We start from the raw sequence: 19,792 nt of genomic DNA, 5'->3' as shown, positions 1-19,792 counted from the left end.
CTGCGCCCTCCCCGTGGGCTCCTCTCTGCAGCGCGCGGCTTGGGCTCCGGGGCAGGACTGCGTCCGCGCCGCCTTCTCACCCCGGCGCTCAAGAGCCGGGCGCGGGGTACGCGGGCTCCTGGGGAGCAGGGCTGCACCCACGCCTCCATCTCACCCAGCACTCGGCGCGGAAGCGGGGCGCAGGGCGTGGGGGCGGCGCCCGGGGAGCCCCAGCCGGCACGGTGGTCAGTCTGCAACCCCAGCTCGCTTGGCTGTTGCCTATGGGGATCCGGGAGTTCCCGGGCGCTGTACCCGGGGGCAAGACCATCGCTGTGTGAGTAGTGGCGGGGGTTGGGGGCACATACGCGGGAGAGGAAGGGGAACCTTGACCCCGGCTTCCCGCAGTCCCGGCCCGAGCTCGGCCGGCCGGCTACGAAGTTGCATTCATCCTCTCCGTCGCGGGCTCACAACTCGCGCTGCCCCGGGCAGGGAGCGGGCACAGAGCGGGCGGGGAGCGCGGGGCCAGGCCCTGGGCCGAGGTGGACGCGGGCGGTGGGCAGAGGTGAGCCGGCCCTTCCGCACCTGCCGCCTCGCAGAGGCCGCGGAGCCCCGCTCGCTCGGGCACGAGCCCCTAACTCCCTGGTCTCTGTCTTCTCCACCCCCGCCCTCCTTCCTGCTCCTGTGGCTGCAGCGGCATGAGGAGGTCGCCGGACGTCAGCCCCCGGAGACTGTCCGACATCAGCCCTCAGCTCCGGCAGCTCAAGTACTTGGTGGTGGACGAGGCCATCAAGGAGGACCTGAAATGGTCGCGCTCCGTGGAGGACCTGACCAGCGCGCCCGCCGGGCTCACGTCCATCGAGGAGCGGATCCTCCGCATCACCGGCTACTATGGCTACCAGCCCTGGTCCGCCAGCTACAAAAGTAAGACCCGACCCCGCGTCGCCGCACTACCCAGGGCGCTCTCTGGGACTCGTCCTTAGCTCCCTGCTGTCCCGTGGCTTGCGCGAACCCACGTTTGCGCAACTTTAAGAACAGGCCTGATCCATTATTTTACAGCCTTCTCACTGTACACGCCACTCTCCTTATTCTTAAGTCTTCTGAAGTGACAAAATCCGAGGGCACACCCCTTTCCAGGCGCACCTTGACACAGAACTCTTGTGTCTGGACTATGGCACCAGCTTCCCCACCCCCACACCCCAGCTTCTAGCAGTGTTGTGTCCACAGCTGGGACCCCGCTGGCTGGTCCACTCTCTCCAGGATTTGTGTCTTCTCCCTGCAGATATTTGACTGTGTCGTTCTAGTTACTGATGTTTCTGTGAGATGAAGGCTGGGTGCCAGGTGAAGCAGCTGAAACTTCCCTTTGCCAGGTGGCCCCAGTTGATGGTTTGGGCCATGCTGCCATTAATGACACAGACATCGCTTATGTGGGCTGTTGGTGATGGTCAGTGTTTTTATTTCCCCCACATGATAGAGAAGGTGATTACAGTAATCTTCAGGGCCTGTGACTGTATTAGGGACGTCCCACCACTGTCATTTGAGATTGCTGTTAACCACCTCCATGAAAGAAACATTTATTTACTTATTTCATATGAAATAAACACTAGCAGTTTGAGAATTTTTTTTTAACCTTTCGTTGCTTGAAATTATAACACACTTTATTAGTTCTTAGAGGGAAAGTAGAGTTTTAGAAACTAATTACATTCAATGTGAGTGAGTTCTGTTTTACTTACTTTGGGCCTATTGTCAAGAGGAACCGTGGAGAGAGACATGCCTAGCAAGGTGGAGGGTCAGGGAAAGAGAGGAAGCCCCTTAATGAGTTGGGTGAAGCATGGCAGAGGTGGTGAGGCAGGTGCAGAGCAGGACGAGGTTCAGAGCTGTTGTTCTGGAGGTTTGCGGTGAGTTATAGTCCACTTCACAGCAAACAATAATTATATCCATATCACAATCATAGGACTGTTCATAGGGTGGTGTTTTTCAGGAGTCATAGGCCAAATATGAATTAAATGCCAACAGTTTGCTGGTTGGTTTTAAGTCATGGCAGGAAGTAGTATAGGTTTTAGGTGCTTTGCCTTCATCACTGTCTATTGAAGTACCCAGTGCTGCTGCTGTAACAGAAATATCAGAAATGAACGCCTTTAACAAGTGGACATTCATCCTCTTACCCATTTAGATGGCTAGAAGTCAGGAGTCAGGGCTCTGAGGAAGCCTTGCTTTTATTTGACTTTTCTCTTTCTGTCTGCTCTGGCGTCCCAGGAGGGCCTAGCCCCCTTCACCATTCCTTCAACATTCAGAGCTCTTTGGAGATGTCCACACATGCTGAGCTTCCTCCATGTCAGGGGAAGTTCTGGGCCTAGAGACTGGAGACTGGCTCGAAAGAAAGAACCCTGCTCCCAATTCTCCTGTCCTGGCTGTGCTGAGCCAGTCTGCTAGCTTCTCTTATAAGATAAAGGTGGTGTTGATGTCACATCTTTCCTTGGATTAGGGCTGTGATTGGGTTAAGGGTGCTGTACCCCTCTCTTAATCCTCCTACATGGGATTGACTTGTCAGATATTGGGGGATCTGCCACATTGTGTTACAACATTGCGTCAACAGCATTGAAACACCCACGTATGTAAGCTTACTTTTGAGCAACACAACATCTTTGTCAATAGCGTTACTTGTGGTTTTTGTGGTGTTTTTTTTTTTGTTGTTGTTTGTTTTAAGAAAACCCTATCATGTCTTCTTATTTACAGAGATTTTCTTTCTTTGTCTCATGTACTTTAGGTACGTTATTGGGAGGGACCAGTCCTTGGAAAAACGCTTTATGCAGGAAAGGTAGAGGGTCAGAGAGAAAAAGAAGACCCTCAGCAAGACAGGTTGACATAGTGACTGTACCAATGGACTAGGGCGTGGCAGAGATGGTGAGGGAGGCACAGGACAGGGCAGAGGACAGCTTTGTTGTTCATCGGCTTGTGATGAGTTGTGATTGAGTCAATAGCACCTGCCAACAGCAAGGACAACTTTGGAAAACTTTCCCTTGTGACTGTGATGAACGTTTACAGAGCAGATCGGTTTCCTGAGCAACCCTTCATCCACATTTTGCTTTATGAGTTATTTGCACATCCCCCAAAGTAACAGCACTCTTCTCATTTCCTCCCGAGCTAAGAAGCTACACTGGCATCCCAAAGGCACGTGGTTTAAATCCACCAGCTGCTCCACAGGAAAGAAATGAGCAGTCTCCTTCTGTGCAATTTACTGCCTGTGAAAATCCACCGGAGGGTCAGCTGTGGTTGGTTCTGACTTGATGGCACACAACAACAACTCCTTCTTTGCTATGCCCCTGGGCCAGTGCTACCCTTTTGCTCTCCTATCCTGCTTTGGTTTAAGGAGTGCATACCTCTGAGGTCTTACTCACTCTAATGTCTTTGAGTCTTTGGCCAAAGTGGAATTGTGTGGGTGGATTTCTCCTAGGCTTGAAGGATGTCTTCAAGGGGTCAGGGTTCTACCAGTCTCTGTCTGAAAAGTACCCCTGGCCTTTTTTTTTTATTATTTTGGATTGTCTTTCACGTTTCCCCTACTCTATCAGGGACCTATGTATTAGGTCCATAGCAGACCGATCAGATGGGAACCATTTTATTCTTCCTGTGTCAGGGCTGTGGAGACTGAAACTCATATGATTCATTAGTTCTTGGACTAATAGTCTTGATTTTCTGAGCTCTTCTTTGCTCTGGACAAAGAGAAACCAGTAGTTGCTTGTGCGATGGCCACTTAAAAGCTTTTAAGAGAGCACTCACCACAGGAGGTTGGGGAACATTGTCTCTGTGCCCCAGTGGGCCGATTGACCTTGGAGTCCTGCGAGCCTATGAAGGAACTTATGCCTTTAAGGTACTTGTTTTCAGCACTTGGTAACCCTGTCTTGTACACTCTGCTTTATACATGGATGTATTTGCAGCACATCTAAATACATGCACAGAAATACCCTCTGTCAAACTCACATTTCTTTGTCAGTGCGTCCCACATCCTGCTTGGTTTGCGTGTCTGCTGACATGGCCACTAGTAGATTATTTATTCCATTTATTACAGGTTTGAATATGTATTTATCTTTGTTGATTTTAACTCTCAGGTTGTTCTTCTACCTTGATTACTTTTTATTGATTCCAGTAGCTGGGTATCATCTTTCCCTTGACCCAAGTGAAGGGAGCTCAGGTGGCAGAGTCCAAGGGGAGCTGAACTGCTCACCCAAAGGCTGTGCCTCTCTGGAGGTGTGAAGCCACCAGCTGTTGTTCTGGAGAAAGATGGGAAGCATCTTCCTGTATGATTTACATCCTCAAAAAACCGGCTGGTGCGTCCTCTGTGAGTCAGTTTTGACTTGACATCAGTGAGTTTGGTGTGTTTCCGCCCCCATTTAAGTTAATACATATCTATTATCTTCTTAGTTACCTTTCACTCCAAAGAATGTTGCTTTCAGTGTGTAAACCATTTCTTAACTTTGTACAGTGATGGCCTCATACAGTATTTGTCACTTTACAATTCATTCATTTCCCTGTCTGATGGCCTCTGGGCTCCACCCCATTGTGAGGTGTTTCATGGATCAGTTGTTACTCTTTACTGCTCTGTTGTGGGTATGTATTGTGGCTAGTTTGGCTATGCACCTATTGTTGGACATTTCGGTTGTCTTAATTTTTCTGCTATTGTGAACAATACTGTGATGAATACAGACATGTAAATATTTGTCCATATTATAGTTCTTATTTCTCTGAGGTATTTACCTGTTAGTGAGATTGCAGAATCATGTGTTATTTCCAAAATATTAAGCTAGTGCTATATTATTCTGCACAATGTGCTGAAAACAAGTAGCTTGTGAGGATTCTAATCTTTCTACATCATCACTACCACTTGCTGATTTCTGTCTGTTGGTTGTGGGTTGTTTGTTTTGTTTTTTAACTTTACTATTAATGTTGGGAGTTCAGGATCAAGATGAGCAATCAATATCCTCCTGTGACATTTATCAGCCTGGGCATCCCACTGGAGGTAATGCCAGAAATTCAAGCTGGATTCAGAAGAGGCTGTGACACAAGGGATATCATTGCTGATGTCATATGGATCTTAACTGAAAATTCAGAATCCCAGAAATGGATTTTGTGAGTGTTAGAACTCCGGGGCCCTGGATTCACTCATCTTTTCCTTCAACAAATATCTCCTGTGAAGTGGCCTCAGCATTTGCCTCTTTTATGCATGTGGGGTTGAGAGCAAATAAGAACCTTGTTCAAGGTCCCACTGGGCACCAGAACCTGCTCTTAATTGCTAGATTGTTTACATTAATTTCTGCAGTTGATGCCCAAATCAGAGTAGAATTTGGAAAATAAAAATTCCATTTAGTCTCACGATGCATTGAAAATCCTTGGCTTTGTTTACATAGATGTATTACTATTGAGTGCCAGATTTAAAAATAAACACACAATAAACTAGATTCAGAAGGATTAGAATGAAGGATGATATAAGTAGGTATCTTTACCTTGGAAAAATTATACTTTAAACAGTTCTACTAACCAAAAATGATTATCTGACACTGAATCTTTTTGAGAAGTAATACATGATCAAGAACTGCAATGAGGGAAGAAGTTCAAGCTGCACTGAAGGCATTGGCAAAATATAAAGACCCAGGAATTGATGGAATACCGGTTGAAGTGTTTCAAGGTAAAGATACTTGCTTATACCGTCCTTCATTTACTTCAGATCTCTTGCAGGAAAAGATAGGTGTGGAGAGAATGAAAAACTTTTCCTCCTAGATTCCAAATCGTGTTCTTAAACCCAAGATACAGTAGAAAATTACCTATGGTGTTGTAAAGCTGATGTGAGAAAATAGAGTTGTATCTTTCTGATAAAGTATAAATTCAGTATGTCCTCATTTGTAAAAAAAAATCCCATTGAAGGGGCAGCTCTGAGAGGGATCTGTCACTATGGCAATGAGAAAGACAGCAATATTAATACTGGGGTGAGAGGTCTCTATTGCTTTGATTTGCATCTCAGAGGATGGGAGGTCTTCTTCCATGAAGATGCACACCTTCAAGGACCTGATGGAGGGTCACTGTCAGTCAGAACGGACTTGGGGGCAGTGAAGGAGTGAAGGGAGATGGTGGTGCAGTGCATTATGTGTTGGGTTCTAACTGAAAAGTTAAAGGGTTTAATTCCCCAGTCATGCCGTGGGAGAACTTTAAGGCAGTCCACTTCCAGAAAGACTTACAGACCTGGGAACCCTGTGGGGCAATTCTGTCCCATTTTACAGGATCACCATAGGGCAGAATCGATTTAATGGTGGTGAGTTTGGTTTTTGATGGCTGATGGTTGAGAACATTTCTCTGTGTGACAATTGACTGTTTGGATGTCTGCTTTGGTAAAATATCTATTTATGTCTTCTGTCCATTTCCAGTGGGACTATATTTTTCTTTCTATTGTTGATGTGCTGAAGCTTTCTATAAATTTTAGAGGTTCTTCCTTTATCATATTGCCAAATTTTCTTGCAGTCTGAAGATTTCTTTCTGTGCTTGGAGGCACAAGGAGCTCTGGTGGGAACCTGAAGCTTGTGACTGGAATCTGGCAGCTCTGAGGGGAAAGATGGGCGGTCTCCTTCCATGAACATTTACAGCCTCTGGGACTAGAGGGAGGATTACCATTCTTCAAAGTCAGCTCTATGGCAGTGGTATATTCTGTCTGATTGATTGATGCACATGATGTTTAATTGTTAGAAGGTCATAGTCATGTGGGTTGTCTTCTGCTGTTTGTGCATTTTTAGATATGTTTGATAGTATTTTTAGAGCCTGTATCAGGGCCTTTATGTTTGCCCATGTGTTTTTTAATTTTTTATGACATTTATAGTTTATGGTTTTACATTTGGGTCTTTGGTCTATCTTGTATTTGTGTATAGTAAGGAAGGAGATCCCATTCCATTTGTTAGCAAATGGATATCCAGTTTTGTCAGCCCTGTTTGTCAAAGAGACAGTCTCATCTGCATTTAGTGGACTCTGGATCTTTGTCAAAGATCAGATGTCTATTAGTGGATAGATTCACTTCTGGGCTTTCAGTTCTGTTCTGTTGGTCTGTGTGTCTGTCATTACATTAATCCCAGGCTGTTCTGACTATGATGGCTGTGACAGTTTTGGACATGGGAAGGTGAGGCTTCCTGTTTTGTTTTGTTTATTTAATAATGCTTTACTTGTTGGGACATATTTTCTTTCCATTGAATGTTAGTGATTACTTCTCCCCTGTCTTTAAAGGATGATAATGGTGTCAAACTGGGACTGTGTTGGTTTTGTGGATCGTTGGGTTTGTAGTTGTGACATTTTCACAGTGTTAGGTCTTCCTAACTGTGAACACAGCATGTTCTTTCATGTATGTAGGTCTCTCTGAGTTTCTTGTAGTAATATTTTTTTAGTATCCTTTGTGTGGAAAGTAAGCTATATGTCTGGTTAGATTTATTCCTGACTACTTCATCTTTGGGAGCTCTGGTAAGAGGTTGTAGTGCCAACCCAAAGGAAAGCGGATCGAATCCTCTAGCTAGTTCATGAGAAAAAGATGAGTATTCTCCTCTCATGTGATTTACAGCCTTTGAAAACCTGTTGGAGGGTCAGCCCATGAGTCAGTTTGACTTGATAGTGCATAGCAACAAGAATTCATCTTTTGGGTGACCATTGTAAGTGGTTTTATTGTCCTGATTTCCCCTTCTGAATTATCTTTGTTAGTGTCGAGGAGTCCAACAGGTCTTTGTATGTTGACCTTGTCGCCTGCCACTTTGTTGGATCCTTTAGTTTAGTATTTTTGTTCTCTGGTCTTTGGAATTTTCTGCATATATGATCATGTCATCTGCAAATAGAGATTGTTTGAGTTCTTTTTACAATTTGGGTACCTCTTACTTCTGGCCTCATTGCTCTGGCTAGGACTTCCTCTGCAGTACTGAGTAGAAGTGAGAAAGTGCATCCTTGTCGGGTTCCCACTGAAAATCATTTAAAAATGTTTTAAAAGACAGTGATTTTTACATTTCTTTTGGTATAAATCTTCTAAAGGTTATCTGCATCTCTTCCAGCTTTCTGATGAAACTGTCTCTAACACAAAAGTTTGGATCATTCTGAGCAAAGACAAAGGTTCACTTTCTCAGTGTCACTAAATTGTGCATGTAAAATTGTTAAATTGGAGGATGCATTACGGTGGTGTTCTGAACAACACAATATGATGCCTTTTTAGAAAGCTCATTGGGAGCTGTTTCCTTGTGCACATAGACAGGGCATTCAATGTGCAGTTTTGCCTTCTTAACAGCTAGAGACAGTGGGACAAAGGACTATCTTCCTCAATGCATCTGTTTAGCCCGTTAAGACATAATAAGGTTTCTATTTCTAATTCTTTCTGGGACAAACCCTGTGTGCATTGTGGGAATTATCACCACATTTTGTGGCTTCGGGGTCAGCCAGGAGCATGCAGTGGAGAAGCGCCTGGTCCTGAAGGCAGGAGGAGGGCAGTGTGGAGGGGGAGCAACTACTCCCTCCCCTGGGGTTCTTAAACTCTCTGTCTCTCTCTCTCTCTCTCTGAGCTGCTTTGAGGTGTCGTCGATATTGGTGAGGCCAGGCCACAGCGATGTTGATAAGATGAGAAAAATGAATTTCACTTTCTCTAGTCCTGTGAGAATTTGCTTTTATCCCTGAGTATTTCCTATTTAATCCAGTACTGGAGGTTACAAACTGCCATTTTGATTGAATTAATTGGACTTTAAGCTTCAGTTTAGAGAGACTAATATTTTCTTAATCTATCCAAAGAGGTTTTAGAACAGCATATTTATGGTTGGCTCTGTCTACCCAAGTAGAAAAAAAAATTACTATGAAGATGCTTATCTGTCTATAGGTAATGCCTAGATATTATATTTCTTAAAGATGACTATGAACTTAGGCTGATAATGATCACAAGGGATATTATTCATCATCTCCAGAGCAAGTTATGGGATGCTCCAAGCTAGGCCCTTAATATTAACTTTAAAAAGTCAGCCCACAGTCATTTTCCAAAGTGATTATTTCTGATCTAACTGAAGGAGTTTCTAGAGTATTTGTTAGGTAGAACTCAGCTAACTTTGTAGCAGCAATAAAGATTTTAATGATCAAGCAGTCTTAATTTTTGTACTGTTAATTTTAGAGGTTTTTTTTTTTTAGTTTGATAAACAAGGTGTTTGTGGGCAATGTAGACATTACCTTTGCTCAGTATGCTCAACTCCATCAGCTAGAATTAGAAATGCCACTATTGTTGATGGTGTTAGGTGCCATTGAGTTGGCTGTGACTCATAGTGCCTCAGTGAATAACACATCTGCACCTTGCCTATCCTGTACCATCCTCGTATCTCTGATATACTTGAGCCTGTGGTTACAGTCACTGTGTCGGTCCTTTGTGTTGAGAGTCTTCCTCTCTTTCAATAGGCAAGTCAAAAGGGTCTTAGGCTCAAGATGGATGGTTTTGTATGGAACATCAAACTATAAAGAAGGTGGGAAAGGTTGAATTCCTCCTCTCAGCGGCTAATGCCTTCTGAGAATCTACATTCTGTGTTTCTAAACCAAACCAGTTGGGAATACATTAAAGAGTCTTTGCATTTCCAGCTGTGTCTAGAGCCCAGAAAGCAGGTGGTCCGTAGGAGCTGCTCAATAGATAGTTGGTGAATGGGTGAAATCTTTGTTGGTTAGATGCTACCTGAAATGTTGATCGTTAAATATACTCTCTGTAGTGATTTATGCCATTAATTCTTTGTGTTGATTTCCTGCTAGTTTGGGATTGTGTTACTTCTTCCTGGTTCCTCCATCCAAAATGCCATCCTTACCTTTCTAAATCATATGCTTGAGCAGAATTCTTTTTTATATATTTTTATACTGCTTTTCATACAAAATTCCTATATATTGCATTTCATTTATGTTTATTGTGCTTAACACATTCTTGAATTCACAGTGTTTCATGTGATCATTCTTCATATTCATTGTGTTTTATAAAATTAATTATTGTTTATGCCCACTATTACTCTATCACTTCATGTCCCCATTTGATCTTTCCTAATTCCTTTACCTCCTCCCTTTTCCCATCAAACTCTGTTATCCCCCTCCCCCTTTGAACTTTTATACACATCTTACTAGTTATCCTTCTTTTTTTACAATAGGTCTTATGCAGTATTTGCCCTTATGATAGTGTTAGTTCACTCAGCACAATGCCCTATGGATTCTCCCATGATATATTTTATGAAATTGATGCTTCTGAGTGCTGCATGGTATTACATTGTATGAATGTACCAGTTTCTCAATCCATTCATATGTGGATGGACATTTGTGCTGTTTCCATGTTGTTACTGTTGTGAAAAATACTTCTATGAACATAGGTGTACGAATCTCCATTTGGGGCTCGGTTCTGTTTTCCTTGGGGTATATTCTTTGCAGTGGAAAATGAAGCCATTGGCAGGTACAATCTTTTCTCCCAGGGGAGGTGTGTTGGAGACAGTGAGATTGGCACAGGACAGGGCAGAGTTTAGGGCTCTTGTACGTAGGGTCGTTACAAGTCGCAGGCGACTCTACAGCACATAACAACAACATCATCATGATGTTGCTTATTGATCCAGTGGTGAGGATTTTTGGCTTCCTAATATAACCCATGTTGACGCTGTAGTGCTTGATCTTCTGCAGCAAGCCTTTCAAGTCCTCCCCACTTCGAGCAAACAAAGTGTGTCCTGTGCATAATGAAGGTGTTAATGGCCCTTCCTCCTACCTCAGTGCCACCTTTTCCTTCATAGGGTCCAGCTTCTCAAATGATTTGCTCAGTGTACCGATTGACAAGGTATGGAGGAAGGATACAACTGCCAGGGCCTTTTCCCAGCCTTGCCTGGCACCACCCGACCTTAGCACAGAGACTGATGTCTAGCCCGACCCCTGAGCATTCTGGATCTTGCACTGCCATCTTCAAATGCTCCAGGTATTGTGAATGCCCTGTGAAGGGTGAACTCTGTTGAGAACAGTGTTGTTGTTGCTTGGTGCTGTCAAGTTGACTGACTCACAGTGACACTTCAAACCACAGATGGAAAGCTTGTTCTGTCTTCTACCATCCTTAGCCATGTTCAAGCCCATTGTCACAGCCAATGTGTCAGTCATCTCACTGAGGGTCCCCCTCTCGCTCCCTCAACCTCTACTTTTCTGAGCATAATGTCTTTTTTCTAGGATGGCCTTTCCTCTTCTGCTCAGTGGTGCTAAGCGAGCAGGGTTCTACCTTCCTGACCTCACTGGGTCCTTCTTTCTGGACTTTACTTTTTGGGCCTTCCTGACTGGCAGATTTAGTCAACAGGTCCCTAAAGCTTCAAATTAGACTGTGGCTTCTTCAGCTGATACGATTCTGCATACACTCCCAGTAATGTTCACCCTGCAGAAACTGCTTCAACAGTCAGAATTGTTTGAACCATTTTCCTCCTCTCACTTTTTTCTGAGAAAGAAAGATGATTGATTGGGGCATATTTTGCTCCCCATTTCCTTCTCACTTCTCTGATGTAGACAGCAAATGGGGAGGAGAGGGGTGCAGAAGGGAGCAGGATGGGCAAAGGACACAAAGCAGCCGTCTGCACACGGGAACTCCAGACATAAGTGTGCAGCATTACCGGGGAGGTGAGGCCTTTCAGCCTGGGTTGTTTGACTTAGAATTTCCTGAAGCTCTTAGTTGTTGTTTGCTGTTGAATCAGATCCAACTCATAGCTGACCCTCCAGTTGATTTTCAGATGCTGCAATTGCACAGTAATTGCTCATCTTTCTCCTGTGGTGCAGGTTGTGGATTTGATCCTTGTGCCTTTGGACTGGCAGCTCAACTCCTTGCCACTCAGTCCCCACAGCTTCCTGGAGCTTCTTGAGGGTACTTCTTAGCAGGAAGAAGGAGTGCCTGTAAATGCTGCTTTGTGCTCATTCAGCTAATTTTCCTGTTGATTATTTGCTAGAATATAAAGCTAAGTGGAGGACAACGAGGGTTACTGTGCATATCGAGGAGCCTTGGAAACTCTGCACCTTGGATGTGCAGGGAGCAGGCACATGAAGGGTGCTTGTTTACATTCTGAAAGATCACTTGTCTTTGTTAAAGATTTCCCTAAAGACTATTTTTAAATCGTGATCTCTCAAACCATTTTCTAGGAATATTTTTTTTTCTTCAGAAATCATTTCTGAGAGGGGGAACGGAGAGAAGGTCATGTTATAGCATTAAAATGAAATACAGTTGTTTTTTGAGTGGATTTATTAATCCTGCCTGATGCTGGCGTGTTCAGATAAAAGTCATTTTTTAAAAACTGAATGTGATGGCTTAAATCATGTGTAAATAAGGGTTGTTGTTTCATGACATCAAGGGAGAATAAACTCCTAGTTGACCCTGCATTGGTTTTGCAGAGGCTGTAAATCGTGAGAGAAGGAAGAGCACCCATCTTTCTCTTGCAGAGTGCCCAGTGGATTTGAACCATCTGCTTTAAATACAGTGTGATTGTTGTTTTGTACTATGGAGTTGGAACCCACCCACAGCTGACCCTTTCACAGGCTTTCAGAGGCTGTGCATTGCTGGTAGGAGATTACCCAATTTTCTGCTGCAGAGATGCTGGTGGACAGGGTAGGTGGGTCTCAAATAAACAGTGTAGGGCGTGTCCAGCCATCCCATCTCTAGCCCATTCCACCTTGCTGGTGTAGATTCGAGTTCCAGTAGGACATCATACAGTGCTAAGCAAACCCATCTTTGCCTTACTGAAACTCCTGTGGTCTGAGAAAATGCAGGACAGTGAAGAACACATGTGGTGATGAGGAAGTTGAGGCAGTTACACGATTCAGGATGTTCCAGGTCTAAATGTGACAAAGAGTTTGCGTGAGGTGAGGTGGGGGGGGGGTTTGTGGAGAAAGACTGCCTTTGAACCCTTTGTGTACTGCCAGCATGGTTGAAGTCTAGAGGTTGCTGGTGTGGGTACCAGAGGACAGTGCCTCATAGTACAATTGCATTCATGGTGAGCAACTCCCCTTTGATCCTTTCAAAGCCATAAAGGTCATGCTAGCCATTCAAAAGTGACCCACTTGTATGAGATTTATGCTTCGGTTGTAAAAATGGTTTCTAGTGTGGTGCTTGGCAGGTGAAGTACAAGCAGAAGAGATTGAAAAAGAAAAAGTTGGCAGATGGGGTAGCAAATACTTGAGCCTAGCAGTTGCTGGTATCTCAGAGAGTAAATGTCATCCCTACCTGTAAGCAGGAGGATAACTATACAGTGAATGGGGTTTTGGGGTTCCCCCCGACATTTAGTAAAGTTAAAATGCAGGACTATTCTCTTTAAGGAAACAATGGTGTTCCTCTTTGATCGGCTCGGGTGACTGTGTGTTATAAACCCTTTGCATCTGGCTATGAAGAGAAAATGGGCTACAACAAAAATAGGAATCTGATGTGTCTTTATGCGAATGGAGCAGAGGCCTTTTGCAACGTCTACCTAGTTTGGTGACCCACTTGCCTGCCCTGGGTCAGTCACATGGGCAGGTAGGCTGTTGGCAACCACGTCTCCATCATGAGACCCTTGGCCCTCAGTAGATAGGTCCATGGTGGGCGCAGGGCCCACACATTCACTCAGCCTCTCCCTCCTCAGAATTGGAGGATAAAAGCAGGAATTTTTTGTCTGACCTGAGCCAATCTCTTGAATGGAAGAAATGCTGTGAAGGGCTGTTCTGTCTTCCACATAGATGAAGAAGCAGAGAAAATCAGTGCCCAGAGAACACTAAGGCAGGTCACCCAAATAGAGCCTTGTGACAACCTCAAGATTGTGTTTGTATGTGTCACCTTCCCTCCCAGCCAAGGTACTGCTCTTCTTGTTGTTGTTGTTACGGGCCATCAGGTTGATGACTCAGAACAATGGATTTGAACGTTGTCCTATCCTGTGCCATCTTCAGCATCTCTGACATATCAAGTTTATAACAGTCACTCTGTCAGTCTGTCTTGTGGAGAATCTGCCTCTCTTTCTCTGACCCCCTCCCTTTCCCAGCATCATGTCCTTGTCTGAGAACTTCTCTGCCCATGATACACCCAAAATTTGTGAGAGGAAGTCTTGTTTGCCTCTAAGGAGCACCCTGGTTGCAGTTCTTCCAAGACAGCCCTGTTCCATGTTGCTGTAGTTCTTCTGAATTTCATGAGGACACCACTGTTTCAGTACAGTAACCTGTTTTCTTAAGAAGCATATACTTTTTTTTAAGAAGCATATACTGATTCCCCACCCCCCCTCAGTCCTTGTAATGCATAACTCATTGGAATAAAATTTCTGAGCTATTTCTCTTTAGGCCAGTGCAGAACAAAGCAAGTATATACAAACCAAAAAGCATTTTCAGTTCTTAGGGACTCATTCTCTGACTGTTGATGACAATAGACTGTTGACTGTGACTCCCTGTTTCTGGAGTGCATGAGGAAGGGCTGGACACCATTGCATGAGCCGGCTGAAGCATTCCCTTGATCCCTGGAATCATGTTCCTCCCATGATGCCTCGTGGTTCATTTCAGCAGGGAGTGTGTATTGATTGGTAGAATAAGGGACCAATTTTGTTTTATTATCTTACTGCAGAGTTGAGATAGAGACTTTCCCAATTAGGAGCCTGGTGGATTCATGTAGCTAATGATGGTGACAAGCCTTTGAGCAGTAGCTGGGACACATGTTTTCTTCTCATGCAGCTTGAGGTTTTTCAGTTGACAGCAGAGCTGGAGAAGATAGGAAATGACTCAGGGGGTGTGGAGTGCAGAGTGACGGAGGCTGTTTGGGACACACAAGAAACATGGGTATTGACGGTGCCTCTCACTAGCTTTCCAACATATCTTGCATGGCATTCGGATCCCCTTGTCAATCTGTTACGTGTCATCAGGCAGTTCTTGACTAGATGGGAATCTGTCGGGAAATTATTTTTAGCAAACTTCATCATTTACTTTATAACTGTATAATGTTATAAAAATTTGAAATTATTTCATCAGAATTTAATTTAAAAGAACCAGAGGAATGGTGTTCCTTAGTGTATGCCAACTTTCATTTTGTGTTTCTTTTTTAATTGAGCCTGCTCATGTTTGAAAAATGTGCAGTACGGTTTCCCCTTGAAAGAAAAATTAGTAGAATGCCAACTGTAGGCATGAAGTGGGTTATGTATAGCCTTCTTCTCAGTTCCATATATGTGGGAGTGTAATAAGTGTTTTCAGTGATGAAAAAGTGCATTATCCTGGCATGTGACACCGGGGAATGATTGGAAACACTTTTTTCTTTTAAAGAATTGGCCAGTGGATGAACTTGAATATCATTTAAATGCCATCAAGTGGAACAACAGACTAGGTTCCCCTTTAGCAGATTGTTGAACAAATTGTTCAGTGTCATTGGCAATGTGTCAGCATTCTTATTAGTTCCATTCTGCATATATTTGACTTCTAATAATCAAGTTTCCTTCCCTATCTTAAACCAAACTTTCTAAAGAAACAAAACAAATGAAGCTTGTGTGTGTGTGTGTGTGTGTGTATACAAGCTTCATTTGTCTCACGCACAGAGAGAAAGAGAAAGAGAAAGAGAGAGGATGACCTTGCTAAAAAAAAAAAAAAATGGTTTGCCGGTATCTACAGGATGACAGGTCACAGACCTTAGAGTTAGACTCAGGAGAAAGGTCTGGAGAAACTACTGATTCCAAGGTTAGTCAGTGAAGTTCAGAGATTCACAAGTCCAAGGTCAGCAGGTACAGGAGGGGTCACTGGCTCAGTTCTGAGGTTTCAGACCAGATGTAGTGTCAGGAGCCAGGAAAGGTCCAAGTTGTTGTAAGGTGCTGTGGAGTGGGGTCAGCCCAGACTCACGGGGACCCCTTGTAAAACAGTATGAAACCCTGAAATCCTGCCCAAGGCTTTGTCCTGCTCACAGTCCCTCCATTATTGCAGTCGCTGTGTCCCTCTCATGGAAAGGCTTCCTCCTTTTGTTAATCCCCGACTTCAAGCACAGTGTTCTCTTCCAAGGACTGGTTTCTCCTGAGAATGTATGTGTGTGATGAATATGAGACAGAGTTATACCCCCCCCTTTTTTTTTGCTTTCAAGAAGCACTCTCTCTGTGTTTCTTCCAAGACAGATGTTTGTTCTTTAGCCAGTCCATGCATAATCAATATTCTTCTTCATGTACTACGATTCAAGAAGACAAAGATTCTCACCACTGGACCAATTGGCAGCATCAGGATAGATGGTGAAGAGATTGAGAGTGTTCACAGCTTTAGCTTGCTTGGCTCCACAATCAACACTCTCGACACCAGTAGCCAGGAAATTAAAAGACTGTCTTTCCATGGGAAAGTGTGCTGTTAGGGACCTCTCTAAAGTACTGAAGAACAATTGTGTGTCTCTGGAGGCTAAGGTGCATCTGATATAGGCCATGGTCTTTGCAATCAGGAGTGGACAGTGACCAAGGAGGATAGAAGGAGAATTGATGCCTTTGAGCTGTGGTGCTGGAGAAGAGTATTGAAGGTACCTTGGACTGCTAAGAAAACAAACAGATTCGTCCTGGAGAGGGTTAAACCAGGCTACTCCTTGGAGGCAAGGATTCTGGGGCTTCATCTAACATATTTTGGACATGTTGTAAGGAGGGACGGGTTCTTGGAGAAGGACATCATGCTTGGTAGGATAGAGGGACAGCACAGGAGGGGAAGACCCTCTATGAGATGGATTGATTCAGTGACTGGGGTAATCAGGATGGGTGTATCAGAGGCAATGCGATTGGCACAGGATAGAGCAGGGTTTAAGGCTGTTGTACATAGGGCCGCTATGAGTCGCAAACGACTCGACGGCACATAACAACAATTGTTTTGTTGTAGCCATTGAGCTTAAAGTGGAAATGATTGGTTTAAGAATAAATTACCCACAAGGTTAGAGAAAGAAGTAGGGAGTGGAAGGTAAGAGTGGGGTTTGAATTTCAAGTAGTTTTGTGAGAAGCAAGAATGATGAAGATGCTAGTCTGGAGGGAAGGGAAATGGTAACTACTTTATAAAACTAATGGGGCATTTAAAAAAATTTATTTTTTAATTTCTTGCAAGTCATTTTTAAACTATTTATTACAGTTATTATGTTTTATACATTTTACACTGGTTTACCACAAAATTTGTATATGCTGCCCCTCACACAGGATTCCCTCCCCCCACACCCCTTCCCAACCCTTTTTATGGGTCTCCTTCAGTTTTTCCCTTTGTATCAGAAAGTTGGGCATTGAATTAGGAAGACCAGAGAAGAACTGATGTTTTTAAATTGTTGTGTTGGAGAAGGATATTTTTTTAATTTTTTTTATATTGGCTTGATTACAAAGTTTGTATACATTTTGTTTCACATTATTCTTCATTCAAACTATTTTTCATGCAATCATTCCCATGCATTACAATTTACAAAATTAATCACCAATGGATTATGCTCATCGTTATCCTGTCTTTTCAGGTCCCCACTGCATCTTCCTCATTTCCCTTATTACTTCCCTCCACCCACCAGATTGTGCAATCCTGTGGTTTCACCCCTACCCATCCTCACAACTCTGTTCCCACCCCTTCCCCCTTGGTTTCCCATATGTGTTTTACTAGTTGCCCTTCTAATTTTTTTTAACAACAATGGTTTTATGCAGTATTTGTCCTTATGACACTGAGTTAGTTCACTCAGCATGGAGAAGAATATTGATGAATATACCTTGGACCAAAAGAACAAACAAATCTCAGTCTTGGAGGAAGTGCAACCAGGGTGCTCCTTAGAGTCAAGCATGGTGAAACGGCATCTCATGTACTCTGGGCATGTTATCAGAAGGGCCAGTTCTTAGAAAAAGACATCATGCTGGGAAAGGTGGAGGGCCAGAGAAAGAGTGGAGGACCCTCAGCAAGGTGGATTGATGCAGAGACTGCCACACTGGGTTCATGCATGTCAGAGATAGTGAGGATGACACAAGATACGGCAAGTCCCAGGTTGTTCATAAGATCACTGTGTCGTAGTTGACTCAATGACCCCTTACAACAACTTAAATGACTTTACACATTTGTTTCTGTTGGATATACATTTACGAATGAAATTTCAGGGCTGTGGAGGTGTCCTCCAATGACTCCCACTTTGTTGTGTGTAGACTGTCTTTACCTTGAGGTTAGGTGGACATATCTTTTTCTCAACAATGGTCTGTGTTGTGTTATTACTGCTGTGATTCTGTTATAAATGGATGATTCTACTTTGTCCAAAAATATCCCTCCATATATTGATTCCTGCTAGCTTGAGGCAGCTGACCATGTTGGGAGGCTCTTTGTTGTTGTTATTAGGTACCATTGACTTGAGTATGATTCATAGCGACACTATGATCAAAAGATCTGAAGTCTGTTTTATCCTGCACCATCCTCACACTTCCTGACACACAAGAGCCAGTCCATTGCAGCAGTTACTGTGTCAATCTATCTAGTTGAGAATCTTTCTCTTCTTCGCCAGCCCTCTACCCTTCCCAGAATCATGTCCTTCTCTAATAACCCCTCCTAGCAACATGCCCAAAGTATGTGGGGTGAAGTCTCATCATTCCTGCCTTCAAAGAACAGTCTGGAAGATCCAAGATGGTGGCAGAAGCAGAGACAACGTGGTGAGCTGCGGGAGCAGCAGACCACTTGGAAAAGGGCCTTTATGACCCTCTACAGACTTCTGTTTATTGATAATTGAACAGTTAAACAGGTGATGACTGGTATTCAGTGAGGATTGAGGCTCAACAACAGGAATTCAAGGATTTCCAAGGAAGAATAGGTGAGTGCCGCAGCTCTGAACCCCCTCCCGCAGAGCCCGCATTGTGCCTCACCACAGCCGCAGCTCCATGAAGCTCCCACAGCCAGAACCTATGGAATCCCTTGCCCAGGATGGAGGGTGGGCACCAGGCCTCCCCAGGACTGGTGCGATGGAACCGCCACACTGCAGCAAAGTGTACTTGTTCCGAGGAGAATTCTTGGAGCCAAGATGGTGGCAGCAGGGGAAGCAGGCGGACACTGGCCTCCAGCGCGCGAGATGAAGCACAACTGCCAGCCGCCTGTGTGGGAGATGACGTGGGAGGTGGCTTGCACTTGCTGGCCACTCACATGGAAGATGGCACTCACCCAGCGGCCGCCTGCGTGGAGGATGGTGCGTGCCCGCCCGCTTCCCGCACACGGGATGGCGCGTGCCTGCCAGCCGCCCGTGTGGGAGATGACATTCGGGAGGTGGCTCGCACTCACCAGCCACCCGGGCGGAAGATGGCACACGCCCACCAGCCGCCCGTGCACGAGATGGCTGGAGCCCCCCCAGCTGCCCACAATGGGGAACGGCACGCGCCCGCCAGTCGCCCATGTGGGAGATGGCGCGCGCCTGCTGGCTGCCCCGTACTAGGGGATGGTGCACACCCGCTGGCTGTCTGCGCACGAGATGGCGTGCGCACGCCGAGACATGAAGTGTGCCCGCTGGCCGGCTGCGCAGGGGGATGGCGCGCACCCACCCCCACCAGCTGCCCGCCTGCCGAGAGATCACGCATACCCACTGAGAGATGACACGCACCTGCAGGCCGCCCGCACACGAGATGACACGCGTCCGCCAGCGGTCCGTATGGGAGATGATACTTGGGAGATGGCTTGCACCCACCAGCCACCTGCGCGGAAGATGGCACGTGCCTGGCGGCTGCCCACACAAAAACATGGCACATGCCCGCCAGTCACCTGTGTGGGGGATGGCGTGCGCCTGTTGGCCCACTGGCTGCCTGTGCACGAGATGACGCAAGCACTCCAAGAGATGGCGCGCACCCGCCGAGAGATGATGTGAACC

General features: G+C 45.0%; 1 protein-coding gene across 1 annotated transcript in view; it reads left to right on the top strand.

Moving 5' to 3' along the window:
• The first annotated feature begins 248 nt into the window (after positions 1–248).
• SLC35F3 (solute carrier family 35, member F3) overlaps positions 249–19,792 on the top strand; it is a 546,824-nt gene continuing 527,280 nt past the window's right edge. Inside the window, exons 1-2 of the mRNA XM_006895383.1 lie at positions 249–313; positions 671–900. Coding sequence (XP_006895445.1) covers positions 261–313; positions 671–900 — 283 coding nt within the window. The 5' untranslated portion in view covers positions 249–260. The remainder of the gene's footprint in view (positions 314–670; positions 901–19,792) is intronic.

This window comes from Elephantulus edwardii, unplaced genomic scaffold, assembly GCF_000299155.1.
Source record: "Elephantulus edwardii isolate Elephantulus edwardi_28Jun2011 unplaced genomic scaffold, EleEdw1.0 scaffold00166, whole genome shotgun sequence".
Taxonomy (NCBI): Eukaryota; Metazoa; Chordata; class Mammalia; order Macroscelidea; family Macroscelididae; genus Elephantulus; species Elephantulus edwardii.
The sequence above is the reverse complement of the archived record's forward strand: the minus strand, read 5'-3'. Positions and strand labels throughout refer to the sequence as shown.